Source organism: Myodes glareolus, chromosome 14 (assembly GCF_982192425.1).
Source record: "Myodes glareolus chromosome 14, mMyoGla1.1, whole genome shotgun sequence".
NCBI lineage: Eukaryota > Metazoa > Chordata > Mammalia > Rodentia > Cricetidae > Myodes > Myodes glareolus.
Window position 1 is genome coordinate 9,982,904 of NC_142039.1, and position 26,793 is coordinate 10,009,696.

The 26,793-nt window shown below is 42.4% G+C and overlaps 1 protein-coding gene across 2 annotated transcripts in view; it reads left to right on the forward strand.

The window, feature by feature from the left end:
• Nebl (nebulette) overlaps positions 1-26,793 on the forward strand; it is a 351,846-nt gene that overhangs the window by 127,951 nt on the left and 197,102 nt on the right. For both annotated transcript variants that reach the window (XM_087896342.1, XM_087896343.1), the window contains exon 3: positions 10,576-10,660. In XM_087896342.1, coding sequence (XP_087752468.1) covers positions 10,576-10,660 — 85 coding nt within the window. The remainder of the gene's footprint in view (positions 1-10,575; positions 10,661-26,793) is intronic.

Below are 26,793 nucleotides of genomic sequence, written 5' to 3' on the forward strand. Positions count from 1 at the left end.
CCGTTGACTGATATCCCATACTCCCTTGTTTGTACGCTCCCAGGATCAATATTAGCGACAATGTAGGAAATACAGTCTTCCCTAGAAGCCCATATTTTTCCTCAACCAACATGTAGAGGGTGTGTGTGTAACCACACATGGTCACACATATTAATAGCTTGCCTTTTCTGCCATAATTCGAAATCTAGGTGACAGGTTCCAACAGCTGATAAGCATTTCCTAGTGTGGTGGGTCAGGTTTACTGTGTAATCCTTTTGATAATGCCTTCCTTTCTGAATGCACCAGGGGAGTTACAATGGAGCCCCGCTGTGCAAGTAGATCAATAGGTGGCAAGTTGTTTGACCCTCGGAGCCAGACAGAGAATTTGGTGAATTGTTAGACAGGTTATTGACTGCCCTTTGGAGAGCCAGGGTTTGCATTCTCCAACTCCTTTCAGCTGGGGCTTGTATTTCATGTATGAGGCCTCCATTATCATAATCCATTTTTCGCTTTCATGTTATCTATGAGCAGCTCTCGTAAGCCTCCTTTTTGAAGGGCATTCCCCATTTGCTTGCTCTAATTCTTTTTTTTTTTTTTTAAGTCATAAAATTGATGTTTTGTAACCAGTGGCATTCTGTGTGAGTTGTTTTTGGAGGTGCTGAGGGGAAGATTTGTGGTAGAATTAAGTATGAGATCACGACTCATACTTAATTCTACCATGTGGAGGGAGATATATGGACAGACAGCCCATCAGTGCCATAGGAGGACATGGGAAAGAAGTCCGTTAATGCTGAAGTTCCTGGCAAATGTTATGATTAGAATTATATATCTTTTGGTAGTGTTGAGTAGTGCTAATGGCCCACCAACACATTCCTCCTTCAATGGCTGTATTAGATAGAGAGATGCCTGTCCATATTGACCGTATATATTATGTTAAAATGCCTCTTCCTATCAAGTAGGGGAATTATTCCATCATTATTCAAATTATATTATTGGTGAAAACGTGAAGAATGGTTGATGTACTTGTCACAAGGATCTTCTGAACTTCACATACACACTGGGGCACACTTACATTTAATTTGAGAACTTTATTTATACAGTCTCATTTATACACTTGGAGAAGAAAATCAAATGGGATTATTTCCCCAGATTATTAACAAAATTTCCTAGGAACTTTAGAAAATACATTTTTATTTTTAATTATGTGTGTATGTGTGTGGGGTACACTTCATGTAGGTACAGTGCCTGTGGAGGTGAGAAGAAGGCAGGGAAACCCTGAAGCTTAAAAATGTTGTTAGATGTTAGATGGGTGCTGGCGACCAGGCCCAGGCCTTCTGCAAGAGCAGTAACTGCTCTTAATTGTTGGACCATCTCTCCAGCCTCAGAACTTTAAAATAGATGTCTATGTGTGTGTAGTGTCTGTGTGTGCTCATGGGTAAATGTGTGTGTGCATAATGTGTGCATGAGTGTGTAGTCTGTGTGTAATGTATGTATGTGAGGTGCCTGTGTATGTACGACTGTCTGTGTAGTGTGTGCATGTGCGTGTATAAGTTGAAGTGCCTGTGTATGTATGTATGTATGTATGTATGTCTCTGTGTGTGGAGTGTGTGATGGCATGTATGTGGAGGTCAGACAATGACATTTGGGAGTTGGTTCTTGTCTACATTGTTTGAGACCAGCTTCTTGTTCACCTCTGCAGACAACAGGAGAACTGACCTGGGCACTTCCGGGGCTTCCCTCTTCGTTGTCTCCCTCTGGCTACTGTCTGAAATGTGAAATCATGCTTCTCACACAGGTTCTGAGCACCCAAACTTCCCTCATGCTGATAGGCAAGCATTTTATTCTCTGAGCCATCTCCTCAGCTTGTCCCAGGAACAGATTTTTTTTTAAGAAGGAAAATCTTATGGATTTTCACAGTTTCTTAAATAATATTCTTTATAGTTTCCAAATTAAGAGAGTCTACCGGATGCAAGGACTGTGCTTACGCTTCCTGGAGAGTGAACACGTAAGAGCATCCAAATATGCTCCCATCTTGGAGGACAAGTGAAGGAAGCCCAGGCTTGCCTTTCGGCGTTCAGACTTCTGACTTGGGGAGACAATGCTAGTGGAGAAAGAGTGCTTGCAGGCAGCCAATGAAGCTTCTGCAAAGGCCGGTGCTTCTTGTTCCTGCTGCGGCAGCCTGGAGCTGGCTGGCGTTCAGATCGTCTAGGCATCTGAGGAGGCCTTCCTTAAACAAATCTGTTCACATTTTTGTTTTCTGGAGAACACAGCACCGAATAGATGTAAATTCACTGGTTCATATTTCTGCCTGAAGTTGCTCCATCTTCCACACTTCCTGGGCCTCCGATCCCTTGGTGAGTAGGCACTGCTTCTGTTCAGCCTCCTTGGCTCTGCAGCACCTGCTGCCCACCTGCTGTCTTTATTTCTCTTGTTTCCTTCCCTAGGGGTGGCTCTGGCTCCGCGTGTCTCCTCCAGGCAGCTATAGCATCAGCTGCCTTTTCATGGTTCACGTGGGATTATTGGTCCCTCTGTGTCTCAGCCTTGTTCTCTCTCTCTCTCTCTCTCTCTCTCTCTCTCTCTCTCTCTCTCTCTCTCTCTCTCACATCTCTGTTCATTCCCCTCTGACTCCCGGTCCAGGTTCACACCACGACTTCTTCTCGCTACACCTGGCTGTGAATACAGTCTGGGCAAGGCACATTCAGACAGGACGGAATCCTGTGAAAAGTCAGTATCATGAAGAGTCGTGTCTCCTCCCGCAGGGCACACTGGTACTGTGCAAACCTTACCCACAGGAGCTGTGGAAAGCAGTGTGGAGCCATTCTTGCTCTGATATGTCAGACACCCTTTTTGATTGGCAAGTGCCACATGTTAAGATTACATAGTCCCCTCCTTTTTGTGGTGCTGGGCATCAAACTCAGGGTGTCTCATACCCTGAGTCTATCATTGATCTATACCCTGAGGCCCTGAATGCCTCATGCCTGGCATTATCATGATTATCATGAGTTCTGTACTTCCCATGTTGGATATCTTTATCTATTTTGCATTTGTTTTCTTGACCTAGTAATAATTGGGGGAATTATGTTGGAATCTTTCTTTGTTGGCGAATATGCCAATTTCCCTTGCCTTATTAATTTTACATTTTCTCCTTTGTCATGTATGTGTTCACAGATATTTAAACATGTTTGAGGCTAATATTAGGCTTATTTACAGTTAGGATGCATTTCCATTGGTGAGTTCAATCTTTATCACTGTGTAACATTTATAACTTTTATTGTCACCAATAATTTTCTTTTATATTAGTGTAGCTGTTTTATGGTAGAATGAAAAATATGAAGTAATAGACTTTTATCAGGCAAGTATTTCCCAATTACCTTTTTATGATTATTGAATTATTTTTCTCAACTTCTAAATTTCTGTCCTGTTTATTCATTGTAACTTCTTCCTTCCATTTTCATTTTTATTGTATTGAGTAAGACTATTGACGCTTTAAAATTTTATTTTTCTTTTTTCACTTTCATGAAGTTTGAATTTATGAAGGATAATTCTATTCCTTATGGCTATCCATAAAGTTTTATCACACGTATTTAAGCAAAATCTGAAACTTAATAATGTTCTAATTTTTCTTATGAAAGATCTCTGAATACTTTAATTTTCATACTTTCAACTTGTCTAGTTTTTTAGATTTGTCTTAGTAAGTTCTCAGATGGTTGACATTGTTATTATTCTTGACACTGTGTGCCTGTGTGTGTGGGCACACTGTGTATCTCTGTGTACATGTGGACATACTGGACATGTGTGCCTGTGTGTCTATGTAGACACACTGTATCTGTGCACTTATGTGGACACATTTGCTTGCATAACTCCTTTTTGGCATTGTCTTTCTTTAATTATTTTTTTCTTTCTGAAATGTCACCTTTCTAATTAATTTCCTAAGTGATCTTCCCCCAGAGTTGTTTATTTAAAATGGGCTACTTTTTTATCTTAAAAGGCAATTTTGAGTGATAGGAATTATTCCTAAAAAGCAGAATTACTCAGGTTTGAGGAAAATATTCAAAATTACCTATAAACCCCTATCATCTCTCTGCAGGCAGAAATCGTTGTTGATTTTGTCCTTTGGGTGAAATTATCCTCTTGGTGAAGCCACTCAGAGCATGAAAGATGGTCTAGTTATGGGTCACTCCCATAACTCAGAAAGGTGGAGATGAGGAGTCAACTTAGTAATACGAGATCATAACTTCTTTTTTAAAAAATGTTCTAAAGAATTAGAGTTGTATTTTTTTTTAAAAAAAGTAAATATTGTTTGAAAATATGTTAAGACACTTTTTCAAGAAGAATATCTTGCCAGGCACAAAGGATCTGTGTCAGGGGGTCATCAAGACTGTCCCATGGTCCCATTGTTTAGGAGGTCCCCTAGGACTCAACACACATAGCTGTGCTCTTTAAATCTATGGTCTGTTATGAACATATAGAAGCCACAGTCATCAAAGGGAACAGACAGGGGAAACTTCCAAGGGAAGCAAGCTGGGAGCTTGTAAGGTCTTCTCTCGGTAGAGCCACCAGCAACGCTTAGCTCCCAAGGATGAGTTGGGGCCACACATGGTGGGGTGGCTCACATTGTTGATCAACTTGATTGGACTGAGAAGCTCCCAGGAGATTAGTAAAGCACTCCATCGGGTGTGGCCCTAAGTTGTTTCCAGAGAGGACTGACTAAGCATGGGGAAGACTTTCTCTGAATGTGAGCAGCACCATCCTGCAGGCTGGAGTTCCAGATGGGATAAAAAGTGGGAAAAAAAGATGAAGTCTGTGTGTCCAGGTATTGTCTCTGTGCTTCCGGCCATGATGATGTGAACTGCTTGGCTCTGCCATGCCTCCTTACCATGATGGACTGAGACTTAGAACCTGTGAGCCAAATAAATATCCCTTTCAACTCACAGTATTTGTCACAGTGATGAAAGTTTTATTAACCCACTGGTCAAATGCTGCTAACCAGGGCAAGCTCAGTGGATCCTCTCTGCCTAGGTTTCTCACTGGGGATCTATCTATCTATCTATCTATCTATCTATCTATCTATCTATCTATCTATCTATCTAATAAAGGTTCTCAACTGTGGCATATTGGTATTTCTGACAGGAGCAGTTCTATTTTGGGAGGTGGGGCTGCCTGGCATCCTATAGGATGCTTTGCAATATTCTTGACTTCTACCCACTAGATGCTGGTAGCATACTTCTCCACTGGGACAACCAAAAAAACCTCTCCAGACTCTGCATGTTGTTAACTGTCCTCTGGGGACAGCGGTTGAGGACCATTGGATTAAAGCACAGACTTCACCTTAACTACGAGCAGAAGGCGCTTAGGTTTATAAATCTAAGTGGGTTACTACTGTCTCACATCCACAGTCCCTTTCAGTTTCTAAGTGTTTGTCATGTGATTCAAGCAGCCTCCTCACCGATGGGCGGGAATACGTATCCCCCTTACGTAGATGAAAGCACCGATACACAGAGGTGTGAAGCCACTCTGTGGCAGGGCAAAGAGAGAAGACTGGCAGTGATACTAGCGCTGTTGACAGTAGACATGCAATTGAAAACTTGCTCTGACCCCGGGCATCGTTTGAAGTGATCTGCATGACATATGGTCCTCTGGCCCTTGCTCTCTTTCATTCATCCCTCCCATGATGCTCCCTGAGTCTTAGGTGTAGGTCATGGTATAGGTGCGTCAACTTGGCACCGCTAGGCACCCTGCAGCTGGTTCTTCACTTCATTTGGACCAGTTGTAGATTTCTGTAACGGTCGCCATCTGCTGCCAAAACAAATTCATTTGGTGAGGCATGGGGGCTCTACTTTTCTGTGGTTTTGAGGATAAATACTTAGAACGCAGCTGAAAATTAGACTGACTTAGGAAAGTGGCAGCAGTCGGTTCTCCTCTAGGGTTCATGACCTCACCAGCTCCAGGAAGTCGGCTAGATTTACAGTGTGAGGCATGAATTTCCTCCTCGGGAGCCAGCCTCAAGTCCAATTAGACAGACACTGGTTGCCTACAAGTTAAAAGTGTCACTTGGAAGCTCTTGCCACGCTGCTCACTGTTATGGTTCTTTCCTTAACGATTTGGTTCTTGCTTCCCTTGGAGCATCCCTTTCATACGCCCTATCCTCTTTACCCTGTGTTCTCATTCCTAATATTGCAGAGGACAAAAACTTCCTTCTTATGAGTTTGGCAAATAAATTTTATTTGTTTTATTTGCCAAAGACATTAATTTCAGGAAGATCTTTTCACAGCTATTTAAACACACTACACTGAGGGAGTGAAAATTTATTGTGTGTTACCGCCGCTCCTTGAGGTTGGAATGCTTCATTTCTCTCTTCAGTGTTCTCACAAGCTCGCCCACCCTCTTTATTTTGTGTCTGGCTTGCTTTTCTTCTGAAGTAGAACTGGATGGTGGGAAACTGGGAGATGAGACTCTACCTTTAGACAAGATTGTCAGGTTAATTCTGATGGCTATGACCTCGAGAAACCCAGCATTTGACGGTATTTTCAGATCTAGTCCATATGGAAGAATTAATGAGGCATCTCTGACTTTGCACACACTGCTTCATACAATGCACTCGGTGCTGTAATTATACTTATTTCTTCTGAGCTTCGTGGTTTCAACTCATGAGGTTCTTCTATATGTTATTGATAGCATTTTTATTTGAAGACCATAATCTCTTAAATTTGATATCTCTTTGACTTGAATGGTCAAATCTATAGGTTTAAATTTGTGTTAGTATCCATGACCTGTGATAGGCCTTTCTGACATGAATACTTTCTTTTCTTTAATATTGATTAGTTTGGTTATAAGACTAAACGAGGAGGCTGGAGGGAGAGCTTAGTCAGCCAAGTGCTTGCCGTGTAAGTATAAGGACCTGAGATGATGCCCCAGAGCCTGTGTTTAAAAGCAGCTGGGTGTAATTGTGTGGGCTTATAACCCCAATGCTGGAAGAATTGGGGACAGGGTTCCTGGGACTTCCTGGCCAGCTAGCCTAGCCTAACTCACGAGACCCAGAACAATGAGAGGTCCTGTGTCAAAGAACAAAGTGGACACCCCTGGTTGTCTGACTTCCTCTCCCATAGGCACACATAAACATAGGCAATGCATAAACACACATATGCATGCCTTATACATACATATGCATGTATGTACATATAAGTAAGTAAATAAATAGAGTAAACTAGACTTTTCTTTCCACACTGAGATTTTGGATAATTTCATTTTGTCACAGTCTTTAGAGCAAGTTATATATAGATTAACCTACTATGAAAAAAAATCCTTGAATGGCAGGATTGAAAAGGATATTGGAAAAAGTGTGATATCTTGGCATCTTTTTATAGTTGTAAATGTAACTGTAACTTTGCACAACCTGTCAGGAAGTCTGCTGTTTTGTAATCAGGTTAGCAAACTGTGTCTTCTAAAAAAAACACCCACATTCTCAGTTGTTTTTGAACCCTCTTTCTAAATAGGACTTCATATGTGCTGCTAAGTTCAGACATAGGAAAGTGATGTTTCTTTATATGCATATATTTTTTAAAGTTCAAATCCATTCCATTTTCTCATTATAAAGTCCAATGGTAAGAATAGGTGATTTTCATGAAATACTTCAAAAACAGAAGCCTGAGTGGCCAGCGAAGTTGCATGGTTCACAGTAGAAATCATTTTTGCCTTATGAATAGGAAACCTGAGTACATGCAGGAAGGCAGTTTGTATAAACATTAGCGCGTTCTTGAAAAGCTCATGCAATTTTTTTTCACCTGAACGTGATCGGCAGGTGAAAAGTTGCCTCGTAAAGAATGCCTTCCCATCCCGAATGAGTTCACCTGTGTGTGGGTGCAGTTGGGGCTAAGCCGGCTAACAGTTGCACACACATGCAAGAGTGCATTCTATCACAGTCCAAAAAACAGAGAGCCTTCAGATTAACCCTCCAGATAATGGGCACTTTATGGAATATCATAGAATACATTGGTGAAAAATCTTGACAAATTCTTTTTACAGTCCTTAAAAGTGGCAATTAACAGTTGCTACATATAAAGTCTATTGAAGTTCAACTTTTAATCCATATCCCAGTGGAGCTGGCTGTTCTTCTTGAGCTGTCTGTTGTCTGGAGCACAGTGCCAAAGTTGTCCTTAGAAAGGCCTGGTCCTCAGGGAGTCTCTGCAGGAGAGTCACCAGGAATGGATGACACCTTATCTACTGCAGATGCTTACTAGAGCGAATGAATCTACCGGTCACCAACACAACTGTGTACTCTCTGGTGGCATGGGCCAGTAGCATTTGCTGAAGGAGGCAGAGGCAGGGGGCTGGAGAGATGGCTCAGAGGTTAAGAGCCCTAGCTATTCTTCCAGAGGTCATGAGTTCATTTCCCAGCAACCACATGGTGCTCCCAGGTACCTGTAATGAGACCTTAGTCTAAGTCAGAAGAAGGAGAAAGATGATCCTAGGAACTCAGGACCACTACAGAAATGATTTCTTGACATATCAGGCCAGAAAAAAACACAATAAACTCGAACCATTTACCTACATGAAGGGAGGAAATGCCATTTCCCCACCTCCTGAAGGTCACATCTAAGGGCAAGCTTCATGTTTGTCCAAGTGTGACAATGTATATCTATGTCACATGCCAGGCCAGGCCTTTCCTGTGGTTTATCTTGATCTCTTAGGCTTGGTTGTTTCCTTTCCATTCCTCCATTCTTCTGTCTGGAATATTTGTCATGTTTATCTTTGACACATAATAGGTTACATATATTTATGGGTACCAAATGGCCTTTCCATACATGCACACAATGTATAACAATAGTTCAGGGTCATTGGTGTATCTGTCACACACACAAGTTTAACATTTCTTTGTGCTGGAAACAGCCCATGTCCTCTTTACTATTTGGAAATAGCTAATTAATCGTTGTCAATCGCAGTCACCCTATGGTGCTGGAGAACATTAGAAGTTACTCTATGATTGTATTCCTTGTCCCCCGCCCCAGGCAAATATTTACTGAGCTCACACTGTGAGCCAGGCACCAGTAGGAATGGAGATCGTGCCAGGAATGTACTCTGACAAGGGACAGGACAGCCAGTTCTTGCTTCCATAGAGCGCTCATCAAAGAGGGTAGGTGAGGCTGGTCAGAAAGCATGAGTGAGGATGTGAGGCACTGTAGCAAGGGGAGGAAAGTCCACCTAGAGCCTCTTCTTACCCAGCTTGGGAGGCCAGGGATGCTTCTCAGAGAGCGTGACATCAGGCAAGACCCGAAAGATAATCACGGTTATCAAGGGAAGAGGACTGGAAGCAGATAGATGTTCCAGGCAGGAGGAATAGCATTTCCAAGGGAGATGGGAACAAGAGGGATGAACTCTGAGCGTGGAGTGATCCCCTTAACCAGAGCATGGACTGAGTGAGAGCTCTGGAGAGGGCTGGACATGGGGGCCTTGGAGAACAGGAGCCTGGACTTGATGCTAATGTCAGCAGGACATTATTGCACGGGTGAAAGGTTTTACTTGGCAAAGTGACCAGATTTGCATTTGGATCATTTATTTCAACAATTCAGATAGGAAGGGCAAGAGCAGCAAATATTGTATCGTGTGTGTGTGTGTGTGTGTGTGTGTTGTGTGTGTGTGTATCAGATAGAGATGCCAATTGGTTAATGTATGAGGTGTTAAAGTTACCCTGAGATACCCAACTTATTTATTCCAGTCCCAACAAAAAGGAGGAAACAGGAGGCATTTGCTATAGGGCTGGGAGGGATGATGAACGGCTGAGTCACAGTGTGACTGAGTTTATGGTGGGCGTGGGATGTTCAAAGTGAAACGCCATTGAGTCTGAAAACTGGGTTGAAAAGAAACCAATAAATAGCAGGCCCTAAAAGCTTTAGGAATGGGTTAAGATCTCGTAGGTAGTGGTGTGGACTGAGCAGAGGACTGCCCGTGTGAGGTGCCTGAGGTGGGGTATACGAAAGAAGACCTCAGAAGACCAGAGCGAAGAAGGAAAGGGAGAAGGAGCAGCCAGGCTGGGACTGGGTGGGGGACACGGAAACTGAGAAGGAGCCACATTTCAAAATAGAGGGATGGGCAAGCAAGAGGACTAAAAGATACCTACTAGATGTTTCCATGGGAAGTCGGTGAGACTTGGGAGAGATAAGTTTCTAGAATGAAGCTTTAAGCTTGTTGTAGAGTTGGGAACGAGAGCTGGAAAGGAGATGGACAAAGACGAGGTGAAGCCACTTTGAAAGGAAATTTGGCTGAAGGCTGAAAGTTGATCCACACGCTAGAGTAATGGATGGGCTGAGGCAGGTACAATAAAAGTCGGGGAGTTTCAAGCATGATCTGGTGCTTGGTAGGAGGACCTAGGATCTAGCAGAAAAGGGTCTGAGGATTAAGTTTCAGGAGAGAGAGAGAGAAAAATACCAGTGACAAAGGGTCTTGAGAAAGGATGGCATCTAGAGTAACGACAGCCATGACCTTAGCCAAGGGTACCAGTCCCTCTTTAGTGTGGCAGAAGGGAAGGGTGAAATCATTGGTTTGAAGGCATTGCCTTATGGCATTTGTTTCACCATGTCCTTTTAAAATGTTTCTTCACAGACACTACCCAAAGCAGTCCTTCACCACGGTGGCGGACACACCTGAAAACCTTCGCCTGAAGCAACAGAGCGAACTGCAGAGCCAGGTAACACGCAGGAGACCTACTTTAGTATAAAGAGAATCCTTAAGCCACTGTTCGGAGAATGTCACCATCGTATTGCTCATGCCGGCCACAGGCCAGTGTGCAGCCTGGCAGCAGGGCTGTCTGAGCACTCGGGGCGAAAGTGCTGGACATCTGTATTGCTCTCCACCTTGGATCATCCCGATATTCTCAGTTTCGTTATTCCCACGGGACTAGGGCAAGTAAATGACTTCTGGTCAGAGTAAATGTTTCCCAACAATATTGATTTATTTGGTCCTAAATATTTAAAAACATTTGTAAATAGCTTTTCCATACTGCAAATGTGGGGGAAACACAAGGTGTTAACTTGACCCAACTGCCTTTCACGTGGGGCTAACACCCTGTCTACGGATCTCACACCAGTGTCTCGCGTTGTTTGCATCCTGTCACTTTATCCATATTCCTTCATATGTCACATTGACAGCACGAACAAAGATTAGAATGCCACAATTGGCTCCCAGTCAACCATTTTAGATGCCAACTTGCCTTCAATATGCTGTAGCACTTGGGTGAGGACTGGGGTTTTGAGTGGCAGGGTTTTCTACGGGGACCCCCAATCTCAATGTGAAATGTAGGACACGCTTTCAAAGCCATGACCTTGGCTGACATAGTAGAGGAAGGTGCTGAGCACGTTCTTGGAAGATTATTGGTCAGTGACGTAGTTAAAACTGTGCCTAGGAGGGAGGATGGAAGAAAAAGGGAGGAGAGAAGTGAGAAGAAATATTTTGAGCGGTTCATTAGTTGTGACCTTGGGTCAGTTGCCCGAGTTCTTTGTGTTCCTCCTGTAAAACAAGACAGTGTGCCTTGTTTATCTGTCAGGAGGCAGCTGCAAGTATCTGGGGTATGGAGAATAAACTCCGCTTTCCACAAAGCCACAGGCTCCTTTTCAGTTTATATTTCCAAAGTTATGCATTTGGTAGGGAGCTAATGGGTACTGGCTTGTCAGCTGAGCAGAAGCCGTCCACAACTGACCAAACATGCCACCATGTCTAAAGGGAGTTGTGTGCTTATGCAAGACAGTCAGTGTTGCTCTGAGATTCCTGCTCAGCCTTCAAGGCCCCATTCTCACCCAACCATGAGCATGAAGCTCTCCGTTCCATCCAATCCACACTGATCCCTCTCTCTGAGTCTATATCGTCAATTAAGCTCAGTCACCCCACGTGTGTGGAGGTCCTCTGTCCTCACAAGCTCTCTCCTCACATTTCCTGCAAGTGTTTGATTGGTGGACTGACGTCTGTTTTCTGATATGTTGAGCTAGTTCTCTATGATTATCTGATGACCCCTAACCTGGAAAGAAAAAACGTATTGGTGATGAGCATAGACCGAGCCTGCATCCTCTGGAAGGTAAAGCAGGCATGTCTTTACCAATACAAAACAGCATCTTTTCTTGGCCAGTGCCCAGTTTTGAGATTAATGGTTTAGCACACCAGAACTGGCATTCTACACAAATCATACGTTAGCTCCCAACCAATTTTCATGGCATTAACCAACAACGAATTCTACTTTGAGCCCTATTCCTGTCACCAATTGGACTGAGAAGTGGTTCCAAGTCCTACCTAAAGAGACTGAAGGCAATCACAAGCTCCTGCCCACAAGTGGATAAACCATGGTGGAAGTAATCTTACCCCAAGAAACTATCAACTTTTGAACAGAACTCCAGAACTCACATTTCAAGGATTATTAATTACCTATCTCTTTTCTGTATAAGTTCTCTTCTTTTTCCCTTTTTATAGCAGGTGCTCTCCAGAACACTACCATAAACCTTCACAGATTAATTTTTTTAAAAAAACTTTTAAATTGTTTTAACCCTTTCCTCATTGGGTGCAAACAGGACTTTGAAGATTGAGCAGGAATCTCATAGCAACAATAACTGTCTTTTATAAGCACACAGCTTCCTTTGGGCATGGTGATCAGTTGTGGATGCCTTCTCTCCCATGTTGCAAACCGCAAACTTTGGAAGCAGCATGAACAAATGCTGCCAGGTAGGTGGGGCAGGAACTAACAGAGACATGCACAAAGGACTGTGGGGTTCCAGCATCAAATTCTCTGTGAGATTTTGCTCAACTACTATTTCTTGAAAGAAAGGGTGGCATGCCATCAGACAGGCAATGTGGGAAGTTCACCTGTGTTCAGGAAACATGAACCCATTTCCTGATATGTACAAGGAGTCAGGAAGTGTGTCATGGATATAAAGTCATTGAATTCATCAACAACATCCTTGCTATTTTCCAAGCATATAACTGCAAACCTTTTATTATCTCTCAAACAGCCCTCTGAGACAGGCATCTGTGGTTTTCCTTATTTGAGTGAAGCATCTAATGGAGGATTTTTATTAACTTGGCCTTCTGAGCTTCCCTAATAAGGGGTCAAACTTAGAACTAAGCCTGAACTGTGTGTTCCTCATGTCTTAACCAGTACCCTAGTCCTGTCTAGAGAACATGCGCATGCAAGCCATTGCTGTGTGAGAGGTGCCCAGCGCAGGCCAAGGAGGGATTGTGTACACACTAGAAGTAAGAGGGGATCACTGCACTTTTGTTTGAGAGGTTATGTTTTTGTTAACAGTGCATTCCCTTTTACAAAAAAGTAGGAAGATACCTTCCCTAATTGTAATAATTAGTAATGGCATGTTTGATCTTGTTTTAATTTATTAAAATTATTTGATTCTGTAGCAGACCATTTCCTTAGAGTCTTGATCTCTGGAATTCTAAACAGCTTACCGGGTTGGGAGGAAAACTGACTATTAATTTTTTGTATACTTATTTTGGCAATTTTGATGTTATCCGAATTAAATAGATTCATAGCTCTGAGTCTTCAAATTCTGGAGTCTTTTAGCATTGTTCTTCTAATCCTAGTTACTTTCAGTTCATTAGCTGATTTATCAAGTGAGGAAAAAAAGAGGGGAACAATGGACTTGATTTTCCAGTCCCGTCTAGGCAGTTATTAATAACTATATGTCATTATCTCTTTACCTTTTATCTCTCTTATCTCCCCCATCACCACTGTTTTGGGGAGGATTGTGAACGCTGCCAGCATTTTTACCTGCTACTTCGCCAGCATTTTTAACTGCTACTTCATCCCCTTCAGCATTTCTGGGCTCTATAGGTGCCAAGTTGTCATCAGAAAGCTAGATCAAATGCTGGAAAGCAAACAGGCACACCACGAGTAGCATCTTGGAACAGTGCAAAGCGGTGGCTCGCAGGCATTCACCAGCTTGCATACAACTGGGGACATTACTTGGCCAGCCACAACCATGGTGGATGTAGTGTGCCCTGGAACCTGCCCTTCAAGAGGAAGAGAGCGAAGGAAAGCCCTTTTATCATCACTGGTTCCCCTTTATCCGACATCACAAGGCGAACTGCTTCAAAGACATTGCATCAGTGGTGCTTAGGAACCCCCCACTGGCTGTGTAGCCCATTCCACAAGCAGAGGAAGTGGAACTCTCTCTTTAGTGGTTAGCATTATAATTCACCTATGGGGCATCAGGCTTTTATAGCTCACCTGGGGATCAACGTAATAGCTTTTCTTCTTTATGGCTAAAAAAGTGTGCCCTGGCTTGGTGAGAGATGGTTCAGTGGGTAAAGGCACTTGCCACCAAGCCCAAGGACCTGAGTTCAATCCCAATTTAGTAAGAGTGCTCCAAGTGCTCCAAATTATCCTATGTCTTCCATGTGTATGTACATGAGCATGTGTATACACACACACACACACACACACACACACACACACACACACACTAAGTAAAATAAAAAAAAAATAAAGAGAAATTGAGCCTTGACTTCCAGAGACCTTACAAACAAAAGTTAGAAACTGAATGTGTAACATGGAAAATCCTTAAATGTTTAAGACTGCTAGCCAGATGACAAGCTCTTCTTAGGAGGAAGTCTGGAGGAAGTTCCCTGAGTTTAGGAGGAAGTCCCCTGAGCTCAGGAGGAAGACCCCTGAGCTCACCATTTTAACAGGGAATGTCTATCTTTCCAGGCTGGGTGGTTCACATTCTTTTTGAGAAAGAAAATGCTAAAATATTGTTAGTTTTCCGGATCAGGATTCTATAGACTTTTTATTTATTGCTAGGGAAATGATTCTTTAAACAGTTATTCAGTGGTTGCCCAGTTCTGCCTACTTTGGAAAGAGAACAAAATGAGGTTGTGTACCCAGACCATGTAGGGACAAACTCCCCTTTCTCTTTACTCTCCCACTTCCAGGGCTTTGGGGGACCCTGAACTTTAGAAGGTACAATTTTGAAAGCTGTTATTCAAAATGAAGAAGAAATATTAGCAACTTCCCTACTTACCCACAGACAGGACCAGCTCAGCTCTTTGCAATCCTGTTGGAAGCAATAGGGATTTGGGCTCGCCATGTTCTTTAATGGATTATGTGTAATTTATGATCATGGATACCATAAAAGACTGAAGGATACAGATTATTCTGGAACCTGTAAGGTTTGTGCTCCTTGTTGGTTCTGCTTTAGTCTCTCAAGCTTTTGCAGAATATCAGAAAACACGGATCACAGCGGGTATCTTGGGATAGCTGTTAGGGTCAGGAGGGAGTACGGTTGCTTTTCCAGGGAACATAGTAAACATCTTTGTGAGCGTAGTAGAGATGCGCTGAACAGAAGCCTCAGTAGGGGTCTCACAAAGGCGGTAGTGTGGCTGCTCATCTGTCTCTGGCTTTCCCTACTGCCTTCCTGTACCTCTTCATTCCACGTTCCATTTCCAGAAGGTCTTCTTCAACTACTGGTCATCCCAACACCTAGGAGGACACTGCTAGTGATTATCCAACATAAGACCTTCCTCCAGCAGCAGATGCATTTTGAGAGGCATTCACTGGGCAGGATGGGGCTCAGTGGCAGTGTGCTTGCCCGACATACATAAGGCTCTGAGCTTCACCCCAAGTGTTGATTTTCTATCTAAGGAAAAGTAGTAATTGTAACATGACCTTTAGAGACAGTTGAGGTTATTTTATTGCTATTGTTATATGTTATGTGTCTCTGTGCCTGTCTGTGTACATGCATTTCTGTGTGTTTGCCTATTCACGTGTGTGTGGAGACTGGAGGTCTCTGGTGCTCTCTACCTTGCTGGCTGATTGGGATAGGATCTCTCAGTGAACCTGAAGTTCATGGTTTCCACAAGGTCCTGGAAACTGACTGTCTTTGACTCCCGGAGCTGGGGTTACAGAATGTGCTCCTGTGTTTGGCTTTTACCTGAGTACTAGGAGTATGAACTCAGGTCCCCATGCTTGTACAATGATTGCTTTACGCACTGAGCCATCTCTCCAACCCTTTAATTATTAAATTTATTATTATTTGACGTAGCTAGTCTGGGCTAGCCTCAAATCCACAGTCTTCTTTGCTTCTGTCCCTTAAATGCTGCCATTACAGGCATGAGTCACAACAACCACTTAAAAATAATGTATTATTATTGTGTATGTGTATCTGTGGGCCTGTGCATGCCATGAGCCATGTACAGAGGCCAGAACATAACTTTGTGGTGTCAAGTCTCTCCTTCCACCTTCACGTGGATGCTGGGTGTTGATCATGCTTGGTTGGCGAGCTCCAGTTCACCTCTCCACACCTGGTTTGATTATGTTTTAAAGAAATTTTAAGAAATTAGAGGCCTGCTTCCTTTCTGCAGACAAACACATCGTTGACCCCATTTTTGCTTTGCTGCATGCTGACCATGGAACCCGATTGTAAAAGCAGATACATTCTCCCCTCCAGTCCCTCATCTCAGCTGACTCCTCTTCACTACCTTGAAGCCTCTTAACCATCCCTTGTTTCCTTGAACCACCCGGACTTCTGAACACGAGAAGTTTCCCCGGGTGGTTTCTGCTGGCGGCTACCGTGCTCTGGGGGTCTTGGACAATAAGCCTTTCATGATTGCCTTCTAGCTTTCATTTTTCTTTGAATTTCACTGTGACAGCTTTGCCTGTCTCAGTTTTGGATTTTTCACTGTTTGATGCTGTGTTCCCATCGTGTGGTGGGGCTTCTTTCCCATCATGTCTCTGTTTTTGTAGAGGTGGAGGTAAAAGTTCATAGAGAGAAGCTTTGGCGTGTTTCTCTTAAATGTTTTGATTTAATAAAATAAGGAGAGATTCTGTCTCATATCTAGGAAGGGATAGATGTGAGTAGAGTAGGAATTTCTTTCTCCTTTCTTTCTTTTTCTCTTTCTTTTTCTCTTTCTTCCTTCCTTCCTTCCTTCCTTCCTTCCTTCCTTCCTTCCTTCCTTCCTTCCTTTCTTTCTTCTTTTTTCTGTTTTTTTTTTTTTTGAGACAGGGTCTCTCTGTAGCTTTGGAGCTTGTCCTGGAACTAGTTCTTGTAGACCAGACTGGCCTCGAACTCACAGAGATCCACCTGCTTCTGATTCCCAATGTTGGGATTAAAGGCGTGTGCCACCACTGTCCCACTGTGAACAGGAATTTCAAAGGGGAAGTGTGATCCCATGGATGGAGTGTATCTCTTCAGGGGACCCCACTGGTGGAGTGCATATCTTCAGGGGACGGAGAGTGCCGAGCAGATGTGAAACTCTAATCTTTGAGGCTTTGCCATTCCCTACAACTTCCCATAAGTCAGATCTCCCCTTCTACTCCGTACTAAAATGATGCAAAAGCTATCAGTGTCAATAGTGAGAGGCAGGAGGATAGCCAAGATGCTTTGAAGTGCTGTGTTATGACTAGGTTTTGGAGCCTTTAATTATAACAGTGTGGTACTTTACTCTTTAGCCTCCCCAGATAATCTATAGGCCTTCTGTCTGTTTCCAGAGTCCAACAAAACTGGTTCATTGATGACCTCCCTGTTCACCCAACATTTTTTTCCCATCTGTAGCTCTTGGTAGAGGGTGTAGACAATGCGCCTTGGGTGAGCAGGTTACAGATTATTTTGTCACTGCTAAGTGTTCCCGAATCAGATAGCCTCTCTCATTTCTTCCTCCATGTCTTTGGATTCTCTACATATGAATTCACCCTGTAGGTCAAAGATATTTGCAAGAGAAAATCAAATCTGTACTGAGTATATCCTAGCTTACAACAGCAGCAGCAGCAGCAGCAGCCACAATAGCCTGTCCCCATTCCCTAAACAATGCACAGTACTTCCGTGACATCCATACCATGCAATGCTGTTGGTGATGATGATGTGTTGCTGATGATGAGCTGTTGGAGATGATGATGTGTCGGTATCACACCATCCTATGTAGGGGACTTAGGTACCTGTGATTTTGATGTGAGTAGGTGGGCAGGAGGTCGTCTTTAAACCAATTTCCTGTTGATATTGAGGAACAGTTACAAAACCTGTCAGTCCCATGGCCTGGAGTCCGGTTTTTTCTCTCCGTTAAGTTGTGCCCTACCATAATATCTCATACTTTAGGGCCCTAAGGAAGAGAGCAAAGAGAGTGGCATTTTGTGAAGGAAGAATGTGGTCCCCATGTAGGAAACCAGTTGTCTCTCTCTGGCTATGGTAGATAGGAAGAAGGCTTTGATCATGGCTTTCTTGTGCTGGCTGAAGTCTTAGAGAAAGATACATGGAAGAAAAAAAAAATCTAAAAGCAGAGGACCACCCCACAGGATGTAGCCCGGTCTCCTCACCTTAATACCAGAGCTGGGCTTCTGCACATTGGTGGGCAGCATGAGAACCAGAGCTTGTACCTTAATGTCTTTTGTGATATGGGAAGGGAATACGAGTTCCGAGGTGCCACATGAAGAGCCATTGAGGATACTCCCGGGCATCTCCAAGGGACATTGTTGTGGCATGTTCCTAAATGCAAGGGAGGATTATGTGAGTGGGGTGGGTTGGTGGTCATGGAGGTTAGTTTGGTGAGTGTCAAGGAGGGCCAGAGTCTGCAGATTATTGGTAGGTTCTTTCTGTGCCAAGGGATAATACACAGTAGGAGGTCAACAGCCACAGCACGGTGGCATCAGATGCAGTAGGGTGCCCAGCAACTGAGAAGACAAATGCCACCAGGGCCAAAAGGATTTTTAGCAAGAATGAAGGAATGTAAACCATCAGAGCCCTCACTTATTTGTTAATTTTTCCTAATTCACACTGAAAATAGTTTATGGCATTTATTTTTATTTCTTGTTTGTGTATTGTGTGTGTATGTGCGGTTTGTGTGTGTGTGTGTACACACACAAAGGCCAGAGAATATTGGCAAACTGCTCTGTCACCCTCTACCTTATTTCTTCAGCACAGGATCTCTCACTGAAGCACAGCCTAGGCTGGGGGCAGCTCTCCTGCTTCCTCCGCCAGCAGTGTTGGGATTACAGAACTGTGTGTAGCCATGCCCAACTTTTTTGCCTAAGTGCTGTGGATGAACTTCAGGTCTGCATGACTGTACAGCAAACACCCTTCTAAATCAGTTCCACACCCCCAGTTACAACCTTTCTAGATGCACCTCAAGATTTTTAATATTTTCTATCGGTGATAATCGGAATAACTATACTCTCTGGCATACTTTTAGGAAGCCTCTTAGCTGTTTCAGTTTGCCATTCTTTATGCTGTTTGTTTTTTTATCTCCTGAGTGTCTTTGATTATGTAGTACATGTGTACATTGAAAAATGTATCCATATAAGTCTGAGAGTACAGCATGGTGCTAAAAGTGTGCTTAGCATCTACGAGGTTCTGTGCTCAGTTCACAGCATCAGGAAAAGGTTTGTCTCTTTATCTCTCTACAAGGCTATTATTTGTTCTTTGTCTCCCCTTCCTCCTTTTCATTCTATAAGTAAATTGTTTTATTGAGCCCCACACTTGAGGTAATTCACTGGACGCAAAGATCAGGCCAAGTACAACACCCACGGATCTCAGTCCAGTCTCTTTCTTTGCTTCCTTACTCCACGAAGCTAATGCAGTGGCATTCTCCTTCATTTACTCAGTAGGCACATTAATTAATACTCTTAGTTAATTAGCTAAGAGGTTCATTAATTATTTAAGAGACTAACTACGGATTGAAATGTGACTTCTTTCTCTGGTGACTGATGTTTCAGAACCAGAGAGAGATGGGGAGACATATTGGGTAGGCAGAGGAAAAAGCCAAGAGCCAAAGAAACAACCCCACAAAGTGAAGTACTTATGCCTCCCCCACAAAGCATGTTGGGCAGGATGAGACCCAGGCTGTTTTCCCAGTAGCTGAATCTCCCTTCTGAAAGGCATGGAAACTGCACCTTGTGATAGAAGCCCAGGATCTTTGGTGGGATGCTGGGATTCACTGACAATTTCTTCACATAATTTTGGAATTTTGGAATTCATATAATTTGGAATTTTCTCTGAAACCTTTGCCTTGTAGTGGAATCAGATAACAACCTCAGTCTGCAGGACAATACTGAACCCAGAAAAGGCCTCCGAGGACAGACAGCAGGTTATGACAGATGTATAATGCTGAGCATCAACTCCCAGAAAGTATGCATGTGTGTAGAATTACTATTATTTTTTAACCAAAAAATTATCTGACCTGATTACCACTTCACTTTTCCTTAGAACTTTGTTGTTTCCTCCACTGGTTTCGTAATGTCTTTCCAATTGACAAGAGGAAGGACGACAAGAAGGGGTGAAAGGGAGCTCAGGAAGCTGGCATGGGTGGGGCGAGGTGGGGGATGGAAGATGTTTATCTTTTTCAATACAAAAGTGTATTATCAAGTGAGAAAATGAAATGTTTAAACCAGTAATCCTTCTGATGAACAATGTAGGTTGTTAGAAATTTCTATGGTATCATAAACGTTTATTTGAAAAGGTACCCAGGAGGTAGAGGCAGAAAAACATGAGGGCGATGGTTTTAACGACTCTGCGAGAAAATGCCTGCGGACTGAGAATAAGATTGTGAGTAAGATTATGAATATGTAAGCTATCTCCAGTGAACATCACAGGCAAATAAAGGCTTAAATGTGTCTGAGATAGCTTGGATCAGAAACACCAACTTACACAATCACGTGCCCAAGTTGTTCAGTGGTGGACTAGAAGATCTCATTCTTGATACCAATGACTTCTCAGAAGACCATTTATAACTATCTAATAAAGTATCTTTAAATAAGTCAAACATTTACAATTTTTAGTTGTGATATGTTATAGGAGCTTCCCACAAACTCAGAACAGGGCAATAATGTTTGCTACCAGCAGGCTGTTTAATATTTATATCTGTATCTATAGCAACATCATCTGTCTCTAGCTATACATAATATGATATGTAATAAAATACTGGACAAAAGTAGCACCATTTGCTCACCTAAAAATTGTCTGGTACATATGGACATGTTGTCTAATCATGAAGGAGTACAATGGCCAACCAAACATTAACTAAAAATGAAATTGTCATTGACGCTGTTTAGAAAGCATAAATGGGAGACATTTCTTTATTTTTAAAAAATAACTTCCATTTGGGCAGTAAGTATGCTATTTCCGAAGTAGATCTCTATTTGGACTTCCAGTAATATTGGTTGTACTGTTATTTATTTTTCTGAGATATGGGTTTTAATGGTAGCCCAGGTAGCCCAGGTTGGCCTGCAATCCTGTTATCCTTTTGCCTCAGCCTTCTAAGTACTAAGATTACAAGTACGGACTGATTGTATCTTTCAACTCAGTTGCTCATTATAAAGTCTGATGTGGGATGTCCTTCTGTATATGTGTTGCTTTTATTGGCTAATGAATAAGGCTTCTTTAGCCTATGACAGTATGACAGGGCAGAATATAGCCAGGCTGGAAGATACACACACACACACACACACACACACACACACACACACACACACACAAACATAGAGAGAGAGAGATAGAGAGAGAGTAGGCAGAGTCAAGGAGACACTACGTTGCTGCCAAAGGAGAGAGACGCTCTGGAACCTTACAGGTAGGCCACAGCCTTGTGGTGATACACAGATGAATAGGAATTGGTTAATTTAAGATGTAAGAGTTAGTTAAGTAACCTGAGTTAATAGGCCAAGCAGTGTTGTAATTAATATAGTCTCTCTGTGAATAATCGGGTCTGGGGGGCAGGGAAATGAACGAGCAGTCTCCGCCTACAAAAGTGTCTCAAGAGAGCAATTAAAACTTCCTCTCCTATTTTCTTTCCTCCCTCTCTTCCTCCCTCCATTCTTCCCTCCTTCCATCCTTCCTTCCCTTCCCCTCTCCCTCTTTTCTTCCCTCTTGCCTTCTGATAGAAGTATCAAGATGGTGGCAAATCAGAAATGAAGGGGACACAAATTTGATCCCAACTAGTAGAGCGCTTCTGGATTTGATTTGCCTGACACTCTGCCTGTTGATGTGAAATTGCTGTTGGCAGACTGACCTGTGACTGTCTTCTAAGAGGGAACCTAATAAGCCCCTCCTGTGACAGAAGTGGCTTTTCAGCAGACAATTCTTTTAGACCCAAACAAACATCTATGTTGGATTTGAAACTCTCTATGTAAAGCAGAGAAGTCAAGAATGGTTCGAAACCAAGAATTCCATCTTATTTTGAATTTAGTGAACAGTCTTTGAGGTTTAAAACAATTCACTTCCAGGATGGGTATTATGTGTATAAAGCACAAACTGGAAGCAAAGCTTAAGTACCTTTGTACTATTGGACAAGGAACAGATTCCTTCCAGGATTCTCTTAGAGCTAGGTGTCTGTCTGCAGCCACACTGGCTTGCAGTGCTCCTACCCAGACTCAGCAACTTGAGCGTGTTAACTAGTTCTTGTGTGAAAGAATTTGGTAATTTCCAGGAATCTGTTTTTATTTTATAATTTTTTATTCTCCACTGATTTGTCACTTAAGTCATAACTATGTATATAAAGTGTACACACAGGAACATATGCAAATAACACACATATAAAGTGTTTCTATATTTGCTCATATATGCATCTGTACACACACATGTACTATAAAGTTAACATAGAGAATTAGCTGCTCAGAAAAGGCGGAACAGACTGAGAAAACATGTACATCTCTTCTTTCCTGACGGTAATGACAAAATTCGATGGAGTTGCTGCTGAATACTTGTCTTAGTTACATTTCTACTGCTGTGACAAAACACCATGTAATGGGACTATTTCTTAACTTTCACATCATAGCTATTTTTATTAAAAATATTGAGGGGGCTGGAGAGATGGCTCAGAGGTTAAGAGCACTACCTGCTCTTCCAAAGGTCCTGAGTTCAATTCCCAGCAACCACATGGTGGCTCACAACCATCTGTAATGGGGTCTGGTGCCCTCTTCTGGCCTGCAGGCATACACACAGACAGAATATTGTATACATGATAAATAAATAAATAAATATTAAAAAAAATATTGAATATTGGATGTTACCTATACCAGGCAGATACTCATCTATAAGCATAAACTGAAAGAGTCCCTTCCTGGTTAGTGTCCTTTTTTTTTCATGTTCAGTGTTGGGGACAGAAAACAAAGCCTTGTGTGTGCTAGCGAAGTGTTCTGCCACTGGGTCCCACCCCAGCTTTTGATTACTGTTCCTTATGCTAGATTTGAATTCACTGTGTAACCTAGGCTGGCCCCATTTTTTTTCTCTTCTTGCTTACTAACTGCTTGGATTTCTAGTACACACAGTTGGGTTCTGTTTAATTTTTTTTTTAAAGTCTACTTTAAATCTTTGTTCCTTCACATAGATTGTGAACTAGCAGCTAGAGATTTTATTAATTCAATGGCTATTATTCAATAACCATGCTAGTTAAGTGTCAGGATTATAATATAACATTTAATGATAAGGATGGTAATGTGTGAAGTGAAGGAAAGAGAATGGAAAGTGGTTTCATAAAAATCAGGAGCCTCACAAGAATGAAGAATTAGCCACGTCCTAAGAGGTGGGTGGATAGATTGCCTGTTTAATTCTGTCTTGGCATTAATTACAAATGGGTGAAAATCACAGCATTCTCAATTTTAAACCATTACCAGCAATGGAATCTCATGGAAGGGCCTATCTGCATTTCCTTTAATTGATTCCCTGTAAAGCTGCTTCAATTATTTATTGGTCTAATCTACATTTGCTGAAAGTCTTTCTTAGCTCCACAGTACTTGGCTTCTGTGTGCCTACTGAGTTCCCTCAAGAGATATGCTCCCAAACGTGCCAACCCTAATGTTCCTGTCTCTTGCTCCTCTTCTGATTGTCCCTTCTCATCCTCTGTGGATGTGTTTACCTTCCTTTGGAAGAAAGCCAAAGACAACTGTATTTTCCTTTACCTATATGGAATGGCCAATTCTCTTTGAAACTCAATCCAGAGAAGACATGATGTGTGACCTGGTTTAGAAAAAAAACCCTTTTCTGTTCTTTTCCCCTCCTCACCCCCTTTAAGCTACTTGTAGCTTGTTCCTTCTTAGTATCATACTGTAGATGTTGCCACAGGGAAATTACAGATGTCCTGCCTTCTAGGCACCATTTAAAATATTCTCATTGTTTTTGGAAATGTGAATGCTACAATCTCTTTAAGAAAAACCACCTAATAACAATAGTTGAAACTTAAGAACATATATACTCCTTTCCTATAGTTCTATGCCCCTGGAATTTTTTCTGTACATAAAATCGCTAGCAAAGATGGCATTGGTATACACACCTCTATGGTTTAAAAATGCGGCCTACAGGTTTAAGATCTCAGTGTTTTATCTCCTTCTCTATGACAACACTATACAGCTCAGACTGGCAGGGCCTGAATTAACCAATTTGGGTGAAATTTCCTTGGTGACTCCTTAGATGGATTCCCTGTGCGTTACTGCTCCAAAGTTTAAACCCAGCATTTTAAAACTTTTCATTGAGAGTCTTTTATCGAGCTTTTGTGCTGCAAAGTATTCAAAGAACTGAGATGTGCTATCCCCCCATCGTGTGTGTATGTGTGTGTGTGTGTACACCTGCATCAAGAACTGCACTTGAACTTAGCATTTTGCTAATGATGCCTGGGGCTTCCTTTCACCTCCTCTTTACTCAGCATGGGGTGTGGTGCTACTGCTGTGCCAATCAGAACTAAGAATTTGTTTGGAGTGAGATCTTGAGTTTCCTTCTTTTGCCTCTACAAGATGACCAGCTGCCATTTCTCAGTTTTTTTTTTTTCTCCATAGAGATGCCTATACTCCTTGCGAGAATAACCCTGAGAGAATTTTGAATAAAAACCACGTTTTTCTAGATTGGGGTTTAAGTAGGTTTCTTGCCTATCCCTATCATGGTTCTGTATTCATCAACCTGGCCCCTGACATGCTAAGTGTGTGGCCCAGAAATCTGCGTGGTTAGTGAGTACCGATGTAACGTCTGCACGTGCTAATGATGAAAAGTCTCTGCACCCCATCGGCCTCTCTGCTGATGTAGTAATTCAAGTCACACCAAGTCAAACTCAATGAGGAAAAGCCCAGGTTTAATGGATACCAATACATTTGGATGGCTTTCTAGCCTCCCAGAGGGGTGCTGGGGAAGAAAGACCAGAAAACTATGTTTGTTCCCTTGGGGGCATTTTAAATACCCCAAGGGAGTGGTCTTCAGCATCTCTGGGGAGGGATAATCATTTGACATGCTTTCTTAGGGGTGGAGTCTGGACTGAGGCTACTCCCAGGGGAGGGGGCTTGGAATGGAACTTCCACCCGAACACTTCAGACTCTTTGGATATATGGATGCCAGGGCCTGGGCTAAAGCCTGAACCCAAACATTCCAGATGCTGTGGGTATATGAATGTCAGGGACTGAAGTGAAGCCTTAACCCAAAAAGATGATATCTGAGGACCAGTTTATATGGCATTTCATCCCAGATAATGAACCTTCTGGCATTATTTCTCAGAGTTTTCCAAGACCCTTGAACTCCTCCCACATGACGTGGAGTTTTACGATTTGGCTGCATCAAACCAGTCTGAAAGACTGAGGTGGGACCGTGATGTGAGATCCTTGTGGCCATGTGCCACCAGAGATACCTCTTAGAATGTACGCTATCATTCCCATTTCAGGAAAAAGTGAATGGGAAAACGGAAAGGTGAAGGAATGTTTGGATTTAGTTCTGAGGTACTTACGTTTTTTTATACAACATACAATTCCTTTAAAGTGCTCTGATATTTGAAATGTCTCTGAATTTTCAGTGTTTAATTTATAAATGATGTTTGCAGTTTAGAAGAGATCTTCTGAAGATACATTTTTTTCCCCAGATGACAGCATTGCCACCAAATATACAGAACGCCATTCGAAGGGCAAAGAAACTAATATAGGTTATATATCCAGACTCTCATGGTTTTGAAAAAATCAACAATCTGAAGCTCAAATTTCAGTATCTTTAAATAACTGAGATGGCAGATAGATGTATATATATACTTACATGTAAGAAAAAATGTTAGTTTTTAAAATTCAATTTTGTAGTTTGTAACCATAAGAGTGAAAACAAGAAATCATACTGATTTTACCAGCAGGTGGTGGGGTGGCGGCGGCGGATTCTTTGAATTCCTTTTAAAAAAGAATAGATTTTTATAACAGAGATAAGAACTGAAAGTGTTCTTCAGAAATGTGTGTTCCATCCTCTTTCACATTTCCAAGAATTTGGAGATCTACCTAAAGTCTTAAAGCAATGAAGGAAGACTTGTTCATCTGCATAGAGGAGTTACAGGACCACGTTTCCTATAGTTCCTGTGTGATTGTCCCTGTGTAGACGGCAGCCTTTATCCTTTTCTGATTTGAGAGGTCCTGTCTGAGAACCTTTATCTCCTCAGCAGGATATGTACAACCTAAGTCGATGCAAGAAAACCGTGACATCATACTTCAATCAATAGCCATCGGTTGAGAAGACTCAGTTTCAGTGCTACAGATTCAGTGCCAGGAGAAACGCAGGAAGGAAAAGCTATGATTTCTATTTCTGAAGAATGATACAGTTCAGAAAGCTCGCACACACATGTTATGACTTGATTCTGTAACCAAAAGCCATTTAAGTAAGTACTGGTAGGGCTGGTGAGGGGTTGGAGGCCATGGCCTTTTGTTCTCTTGAACTGTCAGGAGACAACTGATGAGGAAGAAGACAGGAAAGACAGCCAGCTAGACGGCAAGGGAGGTCAGTCAGGTGCGCCTGTGTTCCTGAGGATGAGGGAAACTGTAGTGGTAACAACAGCCTAGGTACCGGTTAGACTTCCATGACTGTAACAGAACACCTGAGTGAACCACCTTCAAGACAGAAGGCG